This window comes from Heterostelium album (assembly GCF_000004825.1).
Source record: "Heterostelium album PN500 unplaced genomic scaffold PPL_scaffold11, whole genome shotgun sequence".
In the NCBI taxonomy this organism is placed as follows: Eukaryota; Evosea; class Eumycetozoa; order Acytosteliales; family Acytosteliaceae; genus Heterostelium; species Heterostelium album.
The window spans coordinates 602,774-623,419 of record NW_008805073.1 but is presented as its reverse complement, the minus strand read 5'-3'; the positions used below and the strand labels follow the sequence as shown (position 1 = coordinate 623,419).

The window sequence follows — 20,646 nt, the reverse complement described above, 5'->3', positions numbered from 1 at the left end:
ACACTACTCAATGAGGTAATTGTATAACTAACTATCGATTGATTGATTAATGGTGTGATTTAAAAATTCTAATCTATATTAGTGCATGTAAATATTTTTATCTATCCGATCTATTATCGGCTCTTGACTACTGAGTAAATTATATATAATTTATTGATGCTGAATGAATTGTATAAACAAAAAAAATAAATATAAAAAAAATCAAAATCAAAAAATGGTAGATTTTTTGAAGAAAAAAAATATCAAAAAAATGATAAAGTTTGATTTTATTAAAAAAAAAAAAACTTTCAACCGATGACTTTTTTATGGTTTTTTTAATAATGAAATGAAGGGTCTTAAAGTTGTTGCACTAATCTACAAATCTGTTATCATAGTTTACCTTTTTATTTAACTTATTAATATTATTTTAATATGTAACTTTTTAATTTAGTTTTTATATAATAATTATAAATAAAGATTTCAAATTTAGTAATAAATAATAAAAATGAAATTTTAACATTTAATAATCAATATAATAAAAATAAATCATATATTGTCGGTAATACGCATTCTACATAATAAAAAGAATGTTGTTGTTGCTGTTTCTGTTTTTTTAATTACCATCCAACTAACATTGTGTTGTTGTAGATCATTTGAATTTTGAGATGCCTTTAAGAGTTTATACCATTATTATATTAATCCATGATGTTACATTCTGATTAGATAATTTAAATATCATAAATCTATTTTTTTGGTTTTGATTTAAAGTAAAAATCATTTAAAATTACTTAATGTTATAAAAATAACAACATAAAAAGTGTTAATTATTTTTATATTAATCAACTTTGATGTTGAATGGTGGGATGATAATCAATGTGATGTGGTAGTCCTGTTTCCAATGCCAAAAATATCAATTTCTTTTGAAACAAAAAATAGTGCACAAATAAAAAGTAATGTTATACAAACCCAACATGGTTTCATTAACTGTATTAACCAGCACATATTTCAATTGTTGGTTAAAATTATTTGATCTGGGTGTTTGTTTTTTTTTTCTTTTCGTAAGTACAAAAAAGGGTAATTCCCTTTTTATTTCTTTGAAACTCAACCCATTTTTTTTTAATATTAAATTAAGTGAGTGATGGTGTTTTTATATTTATTTATTTTTGGCATGCAAATGATTATTATTTAAAGTATTTGTTTTGCAATATAAAGAATTATTTGCAAATAAAATAAAATAAAAAAAAAAGAAAAGTTTTATTTTTGTGTTAGTGATATTAAAAATATGTTTGTATCAGTTTAATAATAAACATTCACGTGATAAGCAAATATTGTAATATTAATACTAATAGTTTGTTGTAGAGTATTATTATTAATGAGATTGAGGATGACCATAATTTGAGTGAAACTTACTTGAGTTTCTTTGAATTAACCCTGAGATTGACTTTCTATTCTCATTCTCAGCATAAAGTTGTTTTCTTTTTAAAAAAAAATAATAAAGTAATGTATTTTTAAAACCAATAATCATAGGTAGTAATGATTGTCAGTAATCAGCTACAATTTGCCTGATCACATGAATGATTAATAAAGCTATCATAGGGTGTTCAATCTTTTGTTGTTATTTTAATATCTCGTTTAATTTGTGATTGAAATCAAATAATTTTTTTCTCTTCACCCAACAAAACAAAAATTGCAAATTTTGTTGTTTTTATATTAATATAAAAAGAAAAAATTTGAATAAATAATAAAAATAACAAAACAACCACCAATCTTTATTTATTCCACTACTATATTTGAATCATTCATTTTTTCTTAATTAAACCCCACACTAAGCGTGTGTGGGTATTTAAAATAGAATATATGATCATGATTGGATGGAGACCACCCCCACGACACACCTTTATAAACACATACACACACACGATCAATCAATCTCACACAAATACACAATTAGAGAGAAAAGAAGAAATATAATAGCAATTCTCAAATAAATTAAATTAAAAAAAAAAATTTTTTTCTCTCTCTGGGAATCTATATATATTAAACATCACTCAATTAAATTAACATCAAATAAAATTAACACCAAATTTATTTCACATATATATAATTTATATTTATATAGTTAAAACAACAACAGAAACAACAATCAAACATCACTCATCATCAAACTTCCTCACTAACCAACAATATCGAATTCAATTGAATAACAATATTTCATATTTATTCCACTTTCCAATATTTTCAAAACTACTATACTTCTTTTTTCATCATTCACACCATCTCACAGACCACAATTCATTCATTCACTCACTCATCATTTTATTTATCAAATTAAATTTTTATTTATAACAACAAAGTCTCCATATATATATATATATTATTACTACTATTACAATCCTGTATATATTCAATTTAAATCTATCATTCAATTATATATATTTATAAATATATTTTGTTAAATAGTAATTCTAATCAGTACCGAACAACCCATCTTCCCAACCAACATCAAACTGATTAACACCTACTTATTTTTACATTCCAATAGTTATTGTATATTTTTCTATTTTTCTATTGTCTTGACTTTGTTCATCACCATTATTTTTGTATATAATATTAATTTTCGAATTCGAATATCTACTTTTTTTTATTTTTTCCATTTTCTATTACCTCAATAAAAAATAACCTATAAAGTTTTAAGAGATATCAAATCTGCTGCAAGTTAGTCATACCTTTTATTTTTTTAAAAGTCACAGACATTCATCAAATCTATCTCTATTTATTTATTTTTTTACTTTTTTATTTATTTATAATATCAAATATATTAAACTTTGATATTTTATTTTTTATATCTTTTTTATTTTTATTCCATTCACCTATTTCTTATTTTTCTAAAATATAAAATAAACAAAAATGAAGATAGCCAGACCATTATCAAATTTATTCAAAAAGTCGCCAAAGAAGGAAATGGATAAATCGCCACTCAACGAGTTGGCTGAAACAAGATTCCAAGTCACTCAACTACTTGGCGAGGATGAATTTACAAAGGGAAAATGGTCTCAGCCAAGAATACTTGGAGTTTGCGAAGAGGGAATCAAAGTAATTTCAATGAATGAAGCAGATCTACTCCAAGAAATCGCCTGGTCTACAATCCACCAATTCAACTTGAAAGAATCATGGACCGAATGGGAAATAGTACTAAAAGATAGAAGAAGATTATATTTCAAGTGTGACAATGCTTTCGAACTTCATATGGCTACTGATCACATTTTAGATGGTTTAATTAGAAATAATAGATCACAGGGTTATAATTCAGAGTTCTAGAAAATGGAATATCTAAATTAATAATTAAAAAAAAACAAACAAAAACCAATACAAAATTGAAAATCCTAAGAAAATATTATAATATTTTGGTGAAATCCTAATAATAATAATATTTGTATATATAGTAAACAATTAACAAATTAATAAATTTCATTTATTTTTATTTATTGAATTTAAAAATATTAATTTTCTTTTGTTTATTATAAAATATATTCATTATCATATGATGATGATAAGTGTGTATTTGTTGAGGACGAGGAAGATGAAGAAGACGATGTGGAATATCTGTTTTTTGAAATCTCACTTTCCGACAGAGAATATGGAATGTTACCAATATTGTGTTGTTGTGTTTGGTTATTATTATTATTATTATTATTATTGTGTTGATACAAAAGCAATGGTTTTTTAGATCGGTCTGGTATTGGAGGTGGACAGAGTTCCAGAGGTACTGTGAGGTTTTGCATAGCTGGAGATTCTGACAACGATCGTGATCTCGCCACTGTAATTGGATAGTGTTGCTGGGTCACTGATTCTAGTGCAATTTTCAGTTGGAAATCATTGGAAAATCGATTGTCGTCCAGCGCACCATGTGTGGCACCATCGAGAATCGAACGACCAAATGAAAGTGTAGTAATTCCATTGTCAGTTGGCAATGGTTCTTTTATAAATGAAGTATGTACAACAATTCTAAATATCGATTGAGTTGAATCCATCTGATTAAATTTAATCATAACATCACCATCTATCTTTAAATTTACAGGTTCAAATCTTATATAACAATTATTTGAACTTTGGATTGTGATTGGATTGGTTATTTGAAAAAAAAAAAAGATTTAATAAATAGATGGATAATTATAATTAACAAAATACTTACATAGAGTGTGCTATTTTTTTTATGTAAAATAATTGGTAAACTCTTTATGTTTGGATTATATCTATTGTGAATCTCAATGGAGGTCAGGTGAATCGATGATGGGAGGAATAGGAGTTCGATGTTGGCAACACGATAGATAGGAGGATTTAATAGAGACTGGTAGGAAATTTCGTTTCTGAGGTAGGAAATATAGTATCCAACGTACCGCTTCTGCGATGGAACGGTCACACATTCACCGCTTTTGCTTCTCATCGAATTAAAGAATCCTAGAGTCGTACTCAGAATAGCATCAGAGGTGGCAAACACCTCTGGAACATTATTTTTCAACATATGTACTAGATAGGAGGATATAACAGTTCCAGTTCTACCCTTTCCCGCCTTACAGTGGATGGCAACAACATTCTCTGGATGCTCCGACAGCCACTTGTCAATGATATCTATAATTTTCAGTAGTTGCAAAAATGGTGGTGGAGTATGATCTTCGAATGCCTCTATTATTACATTGCCACCTAATTTCGTATGGCTGTATGAAATTTCCTGAGCAACATTTACAATCTAATAAGATTATTGATAAATTATTATTATTGTTAATATTATTATTTCTTTGTGTGCAAGTGTATCTCACTAATCTAAATAAAATAAATAACATACTTTCCAATGATTTTTATGGTAGGTTTCAAAAAGTTATAAACATGGCTGATGTCATTTCTAAACATCTTGTGAACAGAGCTATCAGCTGGATAGCCCATGGCAATAATTCTCTCTGTTATATACGATAGATCAAGATTGAATCCATCTTGAATGAATCTTTTCTTTTTACCCGAAACTAATGTTCTAAAATAATTACTAGTACCACCAACATTAACATTTTGATTAATATCTTGAAATTGTTGTTGTTGTTGTAGTTGTGGTTGTTGTTGTTGTTGATAAAAATGATTATTATTATTATTATTATTAATATTATTTTGACTATAACTATGACTATGTAATATATTTTGAATATTCAATGCATCTGCAGATGAACTTAAACCGTCACTATGAATTATATAGACACCGTTGTTTTCATTATTCTTTGAGGCATTGTTATTATGATTATTTTCATGATATTGTCCAACATTATCATTATTATTGTTATTGTTTATAAAATAAAAATGATTATTGCTATTGTTATTCATTATAAAACTAATTTCTTTTATTTTTATTAGCTAATAAGCTTTATAGAGAGTTTTTCTTTTTAATCACGTGGATGAAATAATTAATTAAAAAACTCCAAATTTATGAATATTTGCAATGGAAAAATTGTGACCCCACCACATTTGTTGTTCAAATTTTGTGTGTTTATTTTTTTATTTTAACAAACTTCACAAGTTTTCTTTTTATATCTCGATTAATTTGTTTTCTTCATTATTATTTATGTAGTGTGTAGTATTAAGTATTAAGTGTAATTCTATAGAAATGGGATGATTATATCCTTATTTACTCGAAGAGCTTCGAGTTGAAAATAATAGTAGAAAACAAAACTTTATAAACACTTACTTCATTAAATATGAATAATTTTGAATTTATACTCTAATAATAAAACAATCTAGATTTAATATATCAATATGATAGTAATAATAATATAACAATTGTAGTAGTACATCAAATAATATTTCCTTTATTTATTTTAAATATAAACTTTGCAAGTTTTGCTGATGAAAGAAAAAATACAAAAAAAAAAAAATCAAAAAACAAAAAAAAATTTTCAAAATAACTTTTTTGTGATCATTAATTTAGTAAATAAATAATTATTATTTTATAGATAGAGAAATAAATAATTTACACAACCATTATTATTCAAAGGGTATGTATTAATTAGTGACTATTTTATAACCATCAATAATTGATAATATCGATAAAAAATATTTAGTAGTGTAGATTTTTTTTTATTAGAATTAGATTTTGTTTTTGTTATTTACTTTACTACTTTGTATTTCTTAAATTACTTTTTCTATTTTATTTTATTCAATATTTATTTTAATACATCAATATTGATTCATTTGTTCATAATATATAATAACTATTTTAGTCAAAGTTATTTATTACGTTAATTTTTTTTCGAAGAATAATTTTTAATTGTATTATAATTTCTTTATGAATTATAATTTTAATACACCGGAAAAAGATTATACAAAATTTAAATTTTAAAATCAAATATACAATATATTTAGATCACTAAATATTAATTATTCAAACCAAACAATAGAATATTGTTTCTCCAAAGATTAGAAATTCTAATAAATTTTGAATGTAAAATTTTAAAAAATTAATTATAACAGTATTTATTTATTGTAAATAATATTTTTAAAATATTAGTATAATTAATTTTCATAAATTTATAAAAGGATTAAAATAATTTCAAATTATATTTTATAAACCAGATTGATAAATTATTATTATTTTTCAAATCAATTATTATCTATTCAACTTTTGGTTTTAATCACAATCACATCTATATATTTTTGATTTAATAAATCAATCAATTTCTTTAAATTTTGTTGTCTTCTATTATTATTACTTATTAAGCCAAGTACCATTGGATATTAATTCCCTTTGAAAAAAAAAAAAACAAATTTTTTATTTAAAATTCTTGGTTGATTTTTTAAAAAAATTTTGGGCACAACTTTCCTTGTCATTGTGCATCAAAAAATATTCCTTATTTTTTTAGTTTTATTGCTCAAGCTAAATATTATTATTTGTTCATCTATTTACATCAGTAATAAATATTAAATAATTTAGAATATCAATCTTCAATTTACATAGTTTAATTATATTTCGTTTTAATATTTTTTTTTTTGAATTTCTATTAATTAAAACGTATTCTAGTTTGTTCTTAATTATTTACTTATAAAATTGTACTCTTTCAATTTAAATATCTAATTTATCTTGAATAACAATAAAATAAATATTAATTTAATATTTTATAAAGCTGTAAGTATAAATAAATTAAAACTACATTTTAGAATAGAAAACAATTAATTATTAAAAGGCAACAACAAATAATAATAAGAAAAAAATAATTATTATCAATAATGTTATATGTGAAATTATGATTTGATTACATTGCATATATTAATATTAATAGTATTAATAATAATAATACAAGAATAATAATAATAATAATTACAGACATAAAATAATTTTTATCTTTAAGTTTTTTTTATTTTTGTCAATTCAATTCTAATCTAAATTAAAATCTACAACTTTGTTTCTTTTAAAATATTTAAATTACTTAAATCATAATAAAATACATAACAATAATATTATTTCTATTTATTAAATTAGTTTATTATATTAATTAATTAATTAATTATTTTTATTATTATCTATTATCATTGAAAAAAATATTTATAAACAGATTAGTTTCAATTAATTGATGATCAATAAGTAAATAGTAGTAGTATTTGTAGTTATCGAAAAAATGAGTAATATTCAATCATCCAATGGCAAACCAACAAGTGTATCTTTTGTGAATAATAATAATAATAATATTAGTAATAATAGAGTGTCACCTCAACCTCATCAACCATTATCTCCACAGCAATTGAATCAGCATCAAATTCAAATGTTGAAACATCAACAGCAACAGTTACAACATCAACAGCTACAGCAACAACATCAACAGCTACAACACCAGCAACACCAGCAGCAACATCATCATCAGCAGCAGCAGCAACACCTTCAACATCAGCAATCGACAACAACCTATCCAGCTTCAAATACAACTAGTTACCCACAGACACCTAATAACAAAACATACGAACAACAACAACAACAACAGCAACAACAACACAGAAATCATTCAGCCATTCAACAAATCAATCAGAGAATGAAAATGGATTCAGCACCTGGTAGCAAAGCGAGTGATCCTATCTTTATTAATAATAATAACAATAATATAAATAGTATAAATAACAATCTAAAAATACAATTTCCTCCAGGTAGTCCAAACAACAAACAATTAAATAATAGCATTAGCAATTCCAATCAACACAAACAATCGCCTTCAATTCCATCTATACAAGCAATGTTTCTAGATGGAAATTTAAACCCTCCTATTACAATTAATAATGGTCATATGGGAGAATAATATCAATAAACCGAATAACAACAATAATAATAACATTAATATTAATAAACCTAATAATATTCATATAAATAATTCACCAAATATTAACAATAATAATAATCATAACAATAATAATATCAACAATAGTAGTAGTAATCATCATATAATCAACCTCAATAATAATAATCATAATCATAATAATAATAATAATAATCATGAAAATGGTCATTTAAATAATAGTAATAATAATAGTAGTAATAGTAATAATAATAATAATAATAATTTAAATAAAAGTGACAATTCACATAATAAACAAAGACACAACCCATATTTATCATATTCCGATGTAATTAAAAATCGCACACCACCAAACGAAACCGAAAAAGTGATTCCACCCGTTTCATTCGTTCCAAAAATATCGATTTTCGATATTATCAAATCAATTTCAAAGACAGACGAAGATTTAGTGTCTGACTTGAATAACAACAACAGCAACTTCTCATCACACAGAAATCCACTAGCAAACACAAGCAGCAGTATCACCAACACCACCACAACCACTGCAACCACCAACCCTCTCTCCCATTCATACAATGGTCATTCATCCAACTCACTACTTTACAACAGTCTCGATATTTCCCGAAGTTTTGCCAACCTCAGATCAACAAACAAAAACAACACTAATAGCAACAACAACACTCAGAATCTAACAATGGAACACTTTAAACATTTCGATCGTCCAACTTTTACCACCATTCCGATTCAGACTGAGGTGTACTCCTGTCCGGTATGGGGATGCACCCAGATCTTCCAAAAGTACAAAGACATTGAGATTCACTGCCAATTGATTCATCCGAATCGATTGCAGGCGACCAACAGACTCGATAGGCGTGGAGTCGATATCGTCGGGTACGACGAGGTGTCTGACAACTCTTTGTTACATCGTTGTGCTGCCAGCTCCACGCCACTCTTGATGGTCGGTCTACCCAAGTCGTGGGCGGAAACATCAGAGTTCTCTGTGAACTATCTTCAACAGAAACATCCAAAAGCTAAAACAATGTGGAACTATGTCGATGACTCTGGAAGAAACTACCAATGGATTGGATCGTTCAGCAAGTTTACAGATAGCACCAATCGTAGCATGAGAAACAGCTGTTGTGTCAAAATGGAATATGAAGTACCGACAAGCTGGGAACAATTACCATATTTCAACACCAATTATTTAAATCATGTTAAAGAAGTAAGAATGAGTTTGAATATTATTTTTATTTTATAGATTAGTACTTACTTTTTTTTCAATCATTTATTTTATTTGAAAACAGAGTCAATATAATAAATCTTTCTTATTTATTGGTGGATCTGGATCGATTATTTCATTACATAGACAATTTTTGGATTATTCAATTACAAATTTACAAGGAATGATTAGAGTAAGTCAAAAAAAAAAAATAACATGCTAAATTTCATTCTTTTTTTAAAAATATTTATCAATTAATTTATTTATATATAATAGGTAATACTTTTCCCACCAAACAAGATAATCGAAATGGGAGAATACAATAAACATCTTTTGAACAAAGATAATAACAAAACAAGATACATTTATTTCGAACCACAGCTTTCTCAAGACGATTTGGATTTAATTTCAAAGTTTAGTGGCAGAGTAGTATTTTTAAATAAGGAAGAAACTTTAATAATTCCAGCTGGATGGTATTTCCAATCTACAATTTTAGAAGATGGTAAAATTATTATTAATTATTTAATTATTTATTTAATATTAACTATTTTATTTTTTTTTTATTTTTAGAATGTATTTCATTACACTATCAACATATAAATCAATTCAATATCGAGTTCTTTTTACAAAATGCATGTAACAAGCAAAGAAATATATTCGGAGAGTTACTGAGTCCGTTGGATTTTGTAAAGGTTGTGGTTGCCGATTTTTTGAAGCGTGCGGATCACGCTATCAACGGTGGACACCGTAAAGCTAATCGTGTACAACCCAACACCAATCCCAACCCTTTGGTGGAGCAAGCCAGCAAGCAATGGAACAACTATCAAGGTACCACCAAAGAACAAACACAGTATCACAATGCTACAGCATTGCTAAAGGAATGCTTCACCCTCATTTCAGTTTACTACTTGGCCACCGAGAACAAACGGCCAGAAGCAAAAGGAAAGGTTGAACAACTCATTGAAAGTTTAAAGAAAACATCCAACGACTTGAACTATTCACTCATCTTGATGTCTAGTTTTTATGCGAGGTAACAGTATTGCCATCCCAACAATTTATTTAAATAAATAGTTTTTCAAACAATATGATCATTTTTGTTATGATTTTTTGTTTGATTTTAATAACATCATTTAAGATTAAGATGTTTTAGGACTTCATTCAGATATTTTACTTTAAAATATCTTTGGATTTGAATCATTTTAACTATCTTTTCCCAAATGGTTTTTTTTTGACATTAAGATATTTTTTTCTTTTTTTTTGAAGATTTTTTTTTGAGGTTTTTTTAATTAAAAAGTTGTAAAAAGTCTTTAGTGATGATGGCTTTACCACCAACTATTTATTATTTCTCCTTTATCTTTATAATCAAATAATAAGAATGAATTTAGAAGAATTAATCAAAACAGCAGTTGTTGTATCAGAAAGATGTATTTTAAATAAAATGACAGAAGATGATGCTGAATTTTTAGTAAAGATGCGTCAAGATCCTGTGATTCTAGAATATCTTGGTACTGCTGGTATTGTAGATATTGAAAGTGCTAAGAAGTATGTAAGAATGATCCATATGTCTTATGAAAAGAATGGTTGGGGACTATTCATACTCAGATTAAAACAATGTGGTACACCCATTGGAACAGTAGGTTTGGTTGATAGACCCGTTAAGATATTCAAGGAGGATGAAGTGAATATTGGATACTCAATCCTCCTTGAATACTCAAGAAAAGGATATATCTACGAAGCTGCCAGAGCCTGTGTTGACTATGCACTATCGAGAGGCATCTACATTGTTGGAACAACTATGGAAAGGAATCCGGTATCCAGACACATCTTGGAAAAACTTGGGCTGGTATATTTTAGTGATTTCATATTACCAGAATGGCCTGCAGATAAATTTGTTTGTCTTTTACCAGCGTCTGACATTCCACCAAACCATCCTACACACTCCTACACTTATCCACATCCACCAACTCCCAAAAAGATTCCACAAATACTCAAATCTCCAGATTCAAGATTAGATTAAACCAAAAAAAAAAAATAAAGGATTTATTTCTTATATTAGGAATTTAAATTTATTAATAAAATTTTATTACAATATTATTAAACTATTTCTTTGGATTTCTTTCTTTTATAACATTTGACAATTACAAGAATAAAAACCGCACAGTATGGAATTCCTAAAATAAATATTACCGGAAGCAGAGTAAGAATAAGATGCCTTCCAAAATGTTCACCTTCTCTTTCTTCAGATTTATAACTATTCACTCCAAAATAGAAATAACTCATATTGAAATAAAAAGGGTCTGAGTCTCCAACTATAATTGAACAATTATCTGGAAAATAAAAGATTCTAAGACTAATTAAAGAGGAATTAAAGTCAAGTAGATCACTTTCTCGACAAGTTAAATATTTATCTTTTGTTCGATTGAATGGATTGATATTTGAGAAGTTTCCATAAATATAAGTTATCCTTTCCTCCGAATTGTTTGTGACATTTGTAATATAGGGTATTTCTAATTTTTAATTATTTTAAAAAAACGGTTAAAATTGTTAATTTACAATATTAATAATTTTTTAACTTACTTCTTGATAGATTTATTGTTTTATTAAATAAAATAGTATTATTGTCTGAAATTTGGATGTTATAATTTTTGTTTTTTAATTTTCTTTGAAAAAACATTTTATAAATAAATTTTCTTGGTTCTCTATTTCTATATTATTACTATATATATTCGAATCTAAAGTAATATTATTAATAAACACAATCGAGGAATTACTAAAATTCATCTCTAGCCTAGTAATACCTCCTTGTTCTATTATAAAAGTTGAATTTTGGAAATTATTTTCCAAATTTAATTCTGCTTTAACAATTTGGAAAATAAAAATTATAAATAAAATAAAAAATCTTAAAAACATATTAGAATCTATAAACCATCAATAAATGATATATATCTTTGTATTTTAGGTTGAAAAAATATTTTTGAGATAAACAAAATCAATTGATTGGTTTTTTCAGTAAATCTTGATATGAATGGAATAAAAACAAGTATATCTATACCCCATACAACCTTTTAATATCAAATAAATATTTTTTATCAATTTATCAACAAATTTTTATGATTTTATTGACAAAACTGAAAAACCCCAAATGTGATGTTCTTGTAAAAAAAAAAAAGAATCAGATATCATTCAAATTTCTTTTACCTAAAATAGAGAATTATAAATTATTAAATTATAAAAATATTAAATAAACTAGATAGATTTTTAATTCGGGAATTCTGAAATACTAAATAACTAATGACCTTTTTTTTTTAAAATGAAAAATATTTATAACAAAATAAAAAAAAAACTATGATGAACCGTTTTTTTTGAAAATTCAACAAAAAAAAATCTGTTAAAATTGGTTTTTCAACCCCCAAATTAATTTTGTTTAATTTTTTTTTTTTTTAGTTTTTTTTTTTTTTTTTTTTTTTTTGTCTGACAAAGAAAATTTAATATAACACACAATATATTTATATTGGATAGATAGTTTGAATCAATCAGAAAAAACCGATTAAAATAATTGATTTTTATATATTAAGTAGAAACAAAGAACTACAACTACAACTAAAACAACTACAGGAACAACAACAATAACAAAAGAACTAAAAGAAGAAGTAGAAAGATGTCGAATGCATGGGGAAAAGCACTAGATCAAGCTAGTATTGTCAAAGCTAGCTTCAATGATCTCGAGCGTACTTGTATCAAAGCAACAAGACACAAAATGAGAGTACCAAAAGAGAAACATGTTAGAAGTAGGTTTAATATTAAATAATAATAATACCAGCTAATAAATAATCAAATAAAAATAATAACATGTTGATTGATTGATTGACTGATTGTTTGATTAAATTGATTTTACATTATACAATATCAATTACTATCATCATCATAATCATCATCACAAACATTATTACAGATATCAACAACATTTATAAATAACATTTACTAATATGATATGATAATTAATTGTTATACATTTATTTAAATTAATTAATAAAATAAATAGAATTAGTTATTTATACACATGAAAGATTAGGACCAATTGGTGATCTCTATTTGAATCTACTAAAGAGATTGGAACAACCTGATTGGATTGTAAGTACTTTACTTTTGTTTTGATAGATTTTAAATGATAATTATTATTAACTGTATATCGGCGATCATTTAATATTGGTGAATCTAAAAATAGATTGTATTGAAAGGCTTGATTGTATTTCATCGTGTATTTGGATCAGGCAATATCAGATTCTTGGAAGATCTATCACATCGTGGTGTTGTATTCCCATTGAATAGATTCACTGATATGGCTTCTACACAAGGTATTATTATTATTATTATTATTATTATTATTATTATTATTGTTATTGTTATTTATAACCATATTGATTGGTTATTAAAAAATGATTTTATAGTTACTAACACTATATTTTAAATAGCTCATCAACAATCTGTATTTATTAGAAAGTATTCTAGTTATCTTGAAGAAAAGATCTTCACATATCGTGAAATGAAGGTAAATAAACAAACAAACTATATCTATACAATTAATTAAAACTTAATATGTTTATACTAAAATAAAAATTAAAACAATCAATCAAACAAACAAACAAACAGTGTGAATTTGATAAGGAATCATATAGTTCAAAAGGATTATCAATCGATCAACTCCTATATAGAATACCAAAGATGCAAAGACAGTTTGATGCTTTGTTGGCGACTCACGTCGAAGAGGTTTGTGATAACATCATCACAATCAATGCATTCGAACTGCTTCTAAAGGATAGCTTTAAGATGTATTGTAATTTAAATGATGCTGTACTCAATGTTTTAGGTATGTTTGTGTTTGCTTTATAGTTTGTGTTTGTAAAAATAATCACACCGCCAACTAACAAATCAAATTGTAGAACTTTACTTCCAGATGACAAAGAGAGATGCAACAACAGCACTGGATATCTATAAAGTATTTATGAGAGAAACCAACGATATCATCCATTTCTTTGATTCTTCGAGAAGAAAATTCCACATTGACTTGCCACAACTCTCACCGGCACCCTCCACCGTTGTAAAGGGTCTCGAAGAGTACCTTAGAGATCTCGAAGACGACGATGGTAGACCAAACAACCATAACAACAATAACAATAGCAACAGAAAGAACAGCTTGGGTTCACAATTTAGAGCAAACAATCAGCTTGAACAACAAAAGAAGATGATGGACGACGCATCTTTAATCAACTTTGATGTATGTATCAAATCAAATCATTATGAAAAAAAAAAATATATTGTAGTAAATATTAATATGCTTATTATATAACATTTTAGGATGATTTATTTAGTTCAGCACCAACACCAACAATGTATTCAAACCAAACTCAACCATCATTCCATCAACAACATCAACAATATCAACAACAACAACAGACACAACAACAACAACAGCAACAACAGTCGTTGGCAAAGAAGCCAAGTCAATCGTTCGATCCTTTGGATCCGTTCGCTATCACCACTAACCAACCACTCTCACCAATGATGGCTCAGCCACAACAACAACAACAGCAACAGTATCAGCAACAACAACAGCAACTTGGTAATGGTGTTAGAAGCACAGGTACACCGTTGACCTCATCGATGTCGAGTCAACAAAACTATAACCCATTCAATGAACCTGCCTATAACGAGAAAGCACTACAGATCAAAGCTGCATTCGAGTCGTCATCTTCGTCCAACTCTGCTCCATTGGTGCCAATTAACAGTAACAACAACAACTCGATGAACAGTCTCAAGACCAGTCAACCTATCATGCCAATGAACCAGATGTCGCCAATGACATTGAATAACAACAACTTCAATCAGATGAATCAAATGAATCAGATGAACCAAAACAACTTTAATAACAATAACAACTTCAATCAGATGAATAAGATGCCAATGCAACCAATTAATAACAATGGATTCGGACAGCAACAACAACAACCACAACCAATGAATAATGGTGGTTTCAACAACAACCAGATGAAGATGAACAGTGGCGGTGGATTCCAATCACAGCCAATGATGGGTCAACCAATGGGAATGAATGGCTCGCCAATGAACAACGGTGGATTCAACAATAACAACAACAATAACGGTGTTCTACAGCCACAAATGAATCAAATGAACCGTCCACCAATGATGAACAACGGCATGATGCAACCAAACATGGGAATGCAAATGAACTCACCAATGGGAATGCAGCCAATGATGGGCCAACCAAACATGGGAATGCAACAACAAGGTGGCAACATGATGATGATGCAACAGCCAGGAATGGGTGGTATGGGAATGAATAACTATCAGCAACAACAACAACAACAACAAAAGACACAACAAGTACAAAACATTTACTTTTAGACAATAATTATGTGTTAAAGTTTAACAAATTATATTTGAATCAAAAATGAAAAATGAAAAATGAAAAAAAACAATAACAATAATTTATTACATCGTATTCTCATTCCCCTTTCTCTCCCATTACTTTACTTTCCCTTCCCTTCACAAATAACCAATTCCCCACTTTTCACAAATAATTATAAGATTTATATTTAGTATTAATAAACCAAAAACAAAAAACATTAATAAACCAAAAAACAACAACAAATAGAGATATCTTTATACAATATATCGACATTGATTTACCTGTAAAATCTCCATCTTTGTAATAATACCAAAAAAGGAAACAAAACTCATAATTAAAGTTCACAACTAATAACAGTTGCTATTACAACGACTCTTCATTACTATAGTGTAACGCAATCTCCAACATTCAACAACAATAATAATTAGTTTAATGTGTATAGGTATTAAAAAAAATAATTATTATAATATTTATTTTTTTTACATATTTGTTTTTTTATTTTATTTTTTGTTTTAAGCTATTTGAATCACACACACAACACACTCTCACTCACGTTTGATTAATGATGAATGAATGTGTATTTATTGTGTGTGTGTGGTATAATATAAATCTGATGATTTGAATTATTTGCAAAAATCATTTAAAGTATACTGCAAAGTTAAAAAGGAATAATAATATTTTTATCAACTTTTGCACCAATATACACACATGTTTAATTTCATACAAGCAGATAGCAGCAAACAAATAACTTATTGAATTATAATAAAATATGTGATATTCACTACTTTTAAAGAAACAACTTGCAACGCACACCACCAACTACATCACCAACATCTCCGTGGGAGATGACTTATTATTCCCTTCTCTTTTCTTCCCTATATTTCTTTTCATCGTTTTTTTGTAAGATATTAAGTATCAGACAAAGAGTCATCTGTACATCGACATGTTGATGAGCTTTTGACAACCCACTTGAATATTAATATGAATTGACAAATTATCTATATTTGCCTGTGCCCATGTGTTTTATTAAATATTAATCGACTTTTTGACGTCAATGATATGATCTTGTTTAGTTTTCATTGTAAGCTCGGTGTAATTAGTGGCAGATACCAACACCGCTATTGCAAAAAAAAAAAAAAAAAAAAAAAAGATTTTTAATTAAAACAACCTGGTGATACACACATGGGCACACTCTAGAGTTACAGTTTTGCGACATCTTTACACGAGCCCATAGTATATAATGAGGGGGTTCGGAGTTTAGAGATTTGAAATGATACCACACACACAAAAACAAGATTCTTTCTAAAAACAAACGAAAAAAAATGAAAAAACATGCCCTTATTTTTTTCTCATTTCTTTTTTTTCTAAATAAATATCCTTATTTTTGATTCTTAAAAAAAAATGTGTTTTGATTTTTGTTTTATTTTTATTTTTTGGTGATACCCCACTAAAGCAGGTTACCCCTTTTTCATAGTTTTTTTAAAATAAAACAACAAACATATGATTTAGACACTTAACCCAAAACATTTCCAAAAAAAAAAAAAAAAACATAATTGAGTGATACTGAAAAGTAAGACAGAAACCTGTTTTCATTGGTGATCGGTTAGCTTTGCTTGTTGTTGTTGTTGTTTTTTTGTAGTGTCAAGGTTGTGTGCTCAATATTCAAAAACATTTATAGCTATATCTTATTGACCAAAAGAAGTTTATTATAAAAGCAATATCAAAAGAGTTCATTATTGTATTACCACTGTTGTTGACAACACTCTCACACACACAACAAACACATATCTATTGTTATCAAAGATATAATAACCCTCACTCTCTCAGAGCCAAAGTTATTTTTATAATAATACAACATATATATTACCTTTGTGTATTATAATTACTACTTTTTCACATATTTTATTTTTTTAAGTAATTATAAATATATTGTTTTTCCAGTTTGTTTGTTCTGCTCTTTCACTCACTCTTATCTATCTTTAGTTTCAATTTTCATACCATTACCTCTTTTGTAATAATACTATTGCTTGTTTTAAGTTTAAGAGTATAAATAGAATTATATTTTTTTAAACAACAAATTTATTACTTTTAAAAAGTCAAACTCAGGATCAAGTTCAAGTTTCCGAAAACTAGACAAACCCCGCTTTCCGACCTTATATTTATATATTTATTTCCGACCCAATAAAAATAACAATATGTCAGCTTCAATCATGAAAATAATGGCTACCGTCCTTTTGGCTGTAGCCATTGTAAATGCATCGAATGTTACTCCACTTTCGATTAAGCTCTCACTTACCGACACTGAAGGAGAGATGCAAGTCACCTGGTTCACTTTGGATTCACCATCCTCACCATGTGTCCAATTCGACAACAAGGGATTCAACCCATCCGACGTCACCGGTAACATCATCACCGGTAGCACCGTGGAATTCAACGAGAAACTCTGGTCTGGATACACCTCCGTCGCCACCATTTCACCATTGGCTTCGCAACAAACCTACTACTATGCAGTCGGTAACAAGGAGACCGGTGTATGGAGTGAATTATACAACTTCACCACCTCAACTTTCCCAAATACCAACTCACAAGTTACTCCATTCAGTTTCGTAACATATGGTGATATGGGTGCAGTTGTCGACAACTCAACCGTCCGTAACATCGTTAGATCTTTGGACCAATTCCAATTTGTCTTGCATGTTGGTGATATTGTAAGTAGTTTTTTTTAAACTTTCTAAATTTTCCATTTTCTAATAGTAATTAATTTTTCATAGGCTTATGCTGATCTCCAAGATGGTGATGAAGGTAAATATGGTAACCAAACTGTTTGGAATGAATTCTTGGAAGAGATCACTCCAATCTCTGCCACTATTCCATACATGACTTGCCCAGGTAACCACGATATTTTCGATGGTGACAATTCAAACTACCAAAACACCTTCATGATGCCAAAGGGATCCGACGATGGAGACTGGTACTCATTCGACTACAATGGTGTTCACTTTGTTGGAATTTCCTCAGAGACTGACTATTCACCATCATCAGACCAAATTACTTGGCTCACCAACGAACTCCAAACCTACCGTAAATCAAACCCAGATGGTTGGTTGATTGTTTTCGCTCATCGTCCACTCTACTGCACTTCAACCTTTGGATGGTGCAAGAGTAACGATAAGGACAGAAGTAAGTTAAAGAATATAGATATTGATACCATTTAAATCATTGTTGGGTTATTAATCAATTCTTTTTTTTTAAATTTAGTGAAATTCATTGCTTCTCTCGAAGATTTGTTCTACAAATACAATGTTAACTTCTTCATTGGAGGTCACTCACACGAATACGAAAGAATGTTACCAGTCTACAAATCACAAGTCTATGGTAGCAATGCCAATCCACAAGCAACCGTCTATGTTGTAATTGGAACTGGTGGTTGTCAAGAAGGTTTGAACTCTGGTTTCCAACCACAACCAGTCTACTCATCTGGTGTTCGTTTACTCGAAACTGGTTACGCCAAAGTTAGCTTCTTGGATTCCGATCACATGCAATGGCAATTCATTCAAGACCAAACCGACACTGTCTTGGATTCAGTTGTAATTGGTAGAGGACAATGGTAATCACCCAGAAAGCCCTGTCAATCTTCATTAATAGGATAAAACTCCACCAAACCGATCAACCAACTAACTAACCAACCAACACCAACACCAACACCTATACCTCATTCGAATCGATATAAATAATAATTATAATTATTATTCCATTATTTTATTTATATTAATAATAATATTAAAAAATAATTCTAGTTGCACTATTTTATTTATTTACAAAATCTCGCTAAATTTAACTCTCTAAATTTATTCAATGATTTTGTTTTTCCTCATAGATAGATTATAGATGCAATTACTAATATTAAATAACTAATTTAATTATTTGTTATTATATTCCTCCACATATATCAACTTTAATAATAGTTTTCACTTTTAAGTCTTTGAACTTGATGCAAAAAAAATAAATAAATAAATAAATACATATTTTATTGTTTTATTAAATTAAGCTTGATTTGGTTGAGTTTGGTTGGATTGAATTAATTCATGTTTTGGAGATTCATTCTCTTTTTCCAATATATTTTCATCTTCTGATACAAAGATAACAGGTTTCAACATTTCTAAACTAAGAGGTTCTCTTGTTATTGGACAAATCGAGTGTTTTTCTAACCAACTTTCTATTTTTGATCTTTCGAAAATGTGACCATAAGGAGAGTACAATGGTGATACTAAACTATCCACTCCAATAGGTAAAAAAACTGGAGGAACCACAACTACTTCTATTTGTGATAATTTTTTAAATATTTCATCAAAATTATTATCCATTTATTATATATATTTAATTTGTATAGTTATATGTTGATTCTTAAATTGAAAAGAAAAAAAAAAAAAGATAGATTTTTTACAAAGAATATTTTGTATAAATGTTGAATCTTCAATATAAATATATTTGATAAACGAAATGATCTATCATTTATTCTTTCAACTATATATTGGAATGAACATCAAGAAAATAAAGGGGGGGTAGGGGGTGTTTAAATTATCTTAAACAATTACTCACCAAAAACAGATAATTATAATCAATCTGGTGTGATATTTTTTTATTATTTTAAAACAAACCATTAATGATGGGATTGGATTCTATTCTATTTTGGTAAACACTGT

The 20,646-nt window shown here is 27.7% G+C and overlaps 7 protein-coding genes across 7 annotated transcripts; 5 read left to right on the top strand and 2 right to left on the bottom strand.

The window, feature by feature from the left end:
- Positions 1-2,886: 2,886 nt before the first annotated feature.
- Positions 2,887-3,297, top strand: PPL_09631 (uncharacterized protein; the record flags this gene model as incomplete). The annotated part of the gene is made up of 1 exon (XM_020580424.1): positions 2,887-3,297. The coding sequence occupies one exon, from the start codon at positions 2,887-2,889 to the stop codon at positions 3,295-3,297; it is 411 nt and encodes a 136-aa protein (XP_020429011.1).
- A 200-nt stretch (positions 3,298-3,497) lies between these two features.
- PPL_09630 (phosphatase tensin type domain-containing protein) lies at positions 3,498-5,346 on the bottom strand (the record flags this gene model as incomplete). Its single annotated transcript, XM_020580423.1, has 4 exons — positions 3,498-4,010; positions 4,172-4,608; positions 4,724-4,800; positions 4,823-5,346. 4 exons carry the CDS (start codon positions 5,344-5,346, stop codon positions 3,498-3,500), a joined length of 1,551 nt encoding a protein of 516 aa, XP_020429010.1.
- A 2,285-nt stretch (positions 5,347-7,631) lies between these two features.
- Positions 7,632-10,886, top strand: PPL_09629 (C2H2-type zinc finger-containing protein; the record flags this gene model as incomplete). The annotated part of the gene is made up of 6 exons (XM_020580422.1): positions 7,632-8,239; positions 8,427-9,519; positions 9,602-9,709; positions 9,793-10,018; positions 10,087-10,546; positions 10,811-10,886. 6 exons carry the CDS (start codon positions 7,632-7,634, stop codon positions 10,884-10,886), a joined length of 2,571 nt encoding a protein of 856 aa, XP_020429009.1.
- A 68-nt stretch (positions 10,887-10,954) lies between these two features.
- On the top strand, positions 10,955-11,533 carry PPL_09628 (GNAT family N-acetyltransferase; the record flags this gene model as incomplete). The annotated part of the gene is made up of 1 exon (XM_020580421.1): positions 10,955-11,533. One exon carries the CDS (start codon positions 10,955-10,957, stop codon positions 11,531-11,533), a length of 579 nt encoding a protein of 192 aa, XP_020429008.1.
- Positions 11,534-13,174: 1,641 nt separating this feature from the next.
- On the top strand, positions 13,175-15,939 carry clmA (ANTH domain-containing protein; the record flags this gene model as incomplete). Its single annotated transcript, XM_020580420.1, has 7 exons — positions 13,175-13,304; positions 13,559-13,647; positions 13,742-13,871; positions 13,989-14,065; positions 14,167-14,383; positions 14,514-14,791; positions 14,872-15,939. The coding sequence occupies 7 exons, from the start codon at positions 13,175-13,177 to the stop codon at positions 15,937-15,939; spliced, it is 1,989 nt and encodes a 662-aa protein (XP_020429007.1).
- Positions 15,940-18,138: 2,199 nt separating this feature from the next.
- PPL_09626 (purple acid phosphatase family protein) lies at positions 18,139-19,554 on the top strand (the record flags this gene model as incomplete). The annotated part of the gene is made up of 3 exons (XM_020580419.1): positions 18,139-18,651; positions 18,715-19,123; positions 19,202-19,554. The coding sequence occupies 3 exons, from the start codon at positions 18,139-18,141 to the stop codon at positions 19,552-19,554; spliced, it is 1,275 nt and encodes a 424-aa protein (XP_020429006.1).
- Positions 19,555-19,986: 432 nt separating this feature from the next.
- PPL_09625 (uncharacterized protein) lies at positions 19,987-20,307 on the bottom strand (the record flags this gene model as incomplete). Its single annotated transcript, XM_020580418.1, has 1 exon — positions 19,987-20,307. The coding sequence occupies one exon, from the start codon at positions 20,305-20,307 to the stop codon at positions 19,987-19,989; it is 321 nt and encodes a 106-aa protein (XP_020429005.1).
- Between the last annotated feature and the right edge of the window lie 339 nt (positions 20,308-20,646).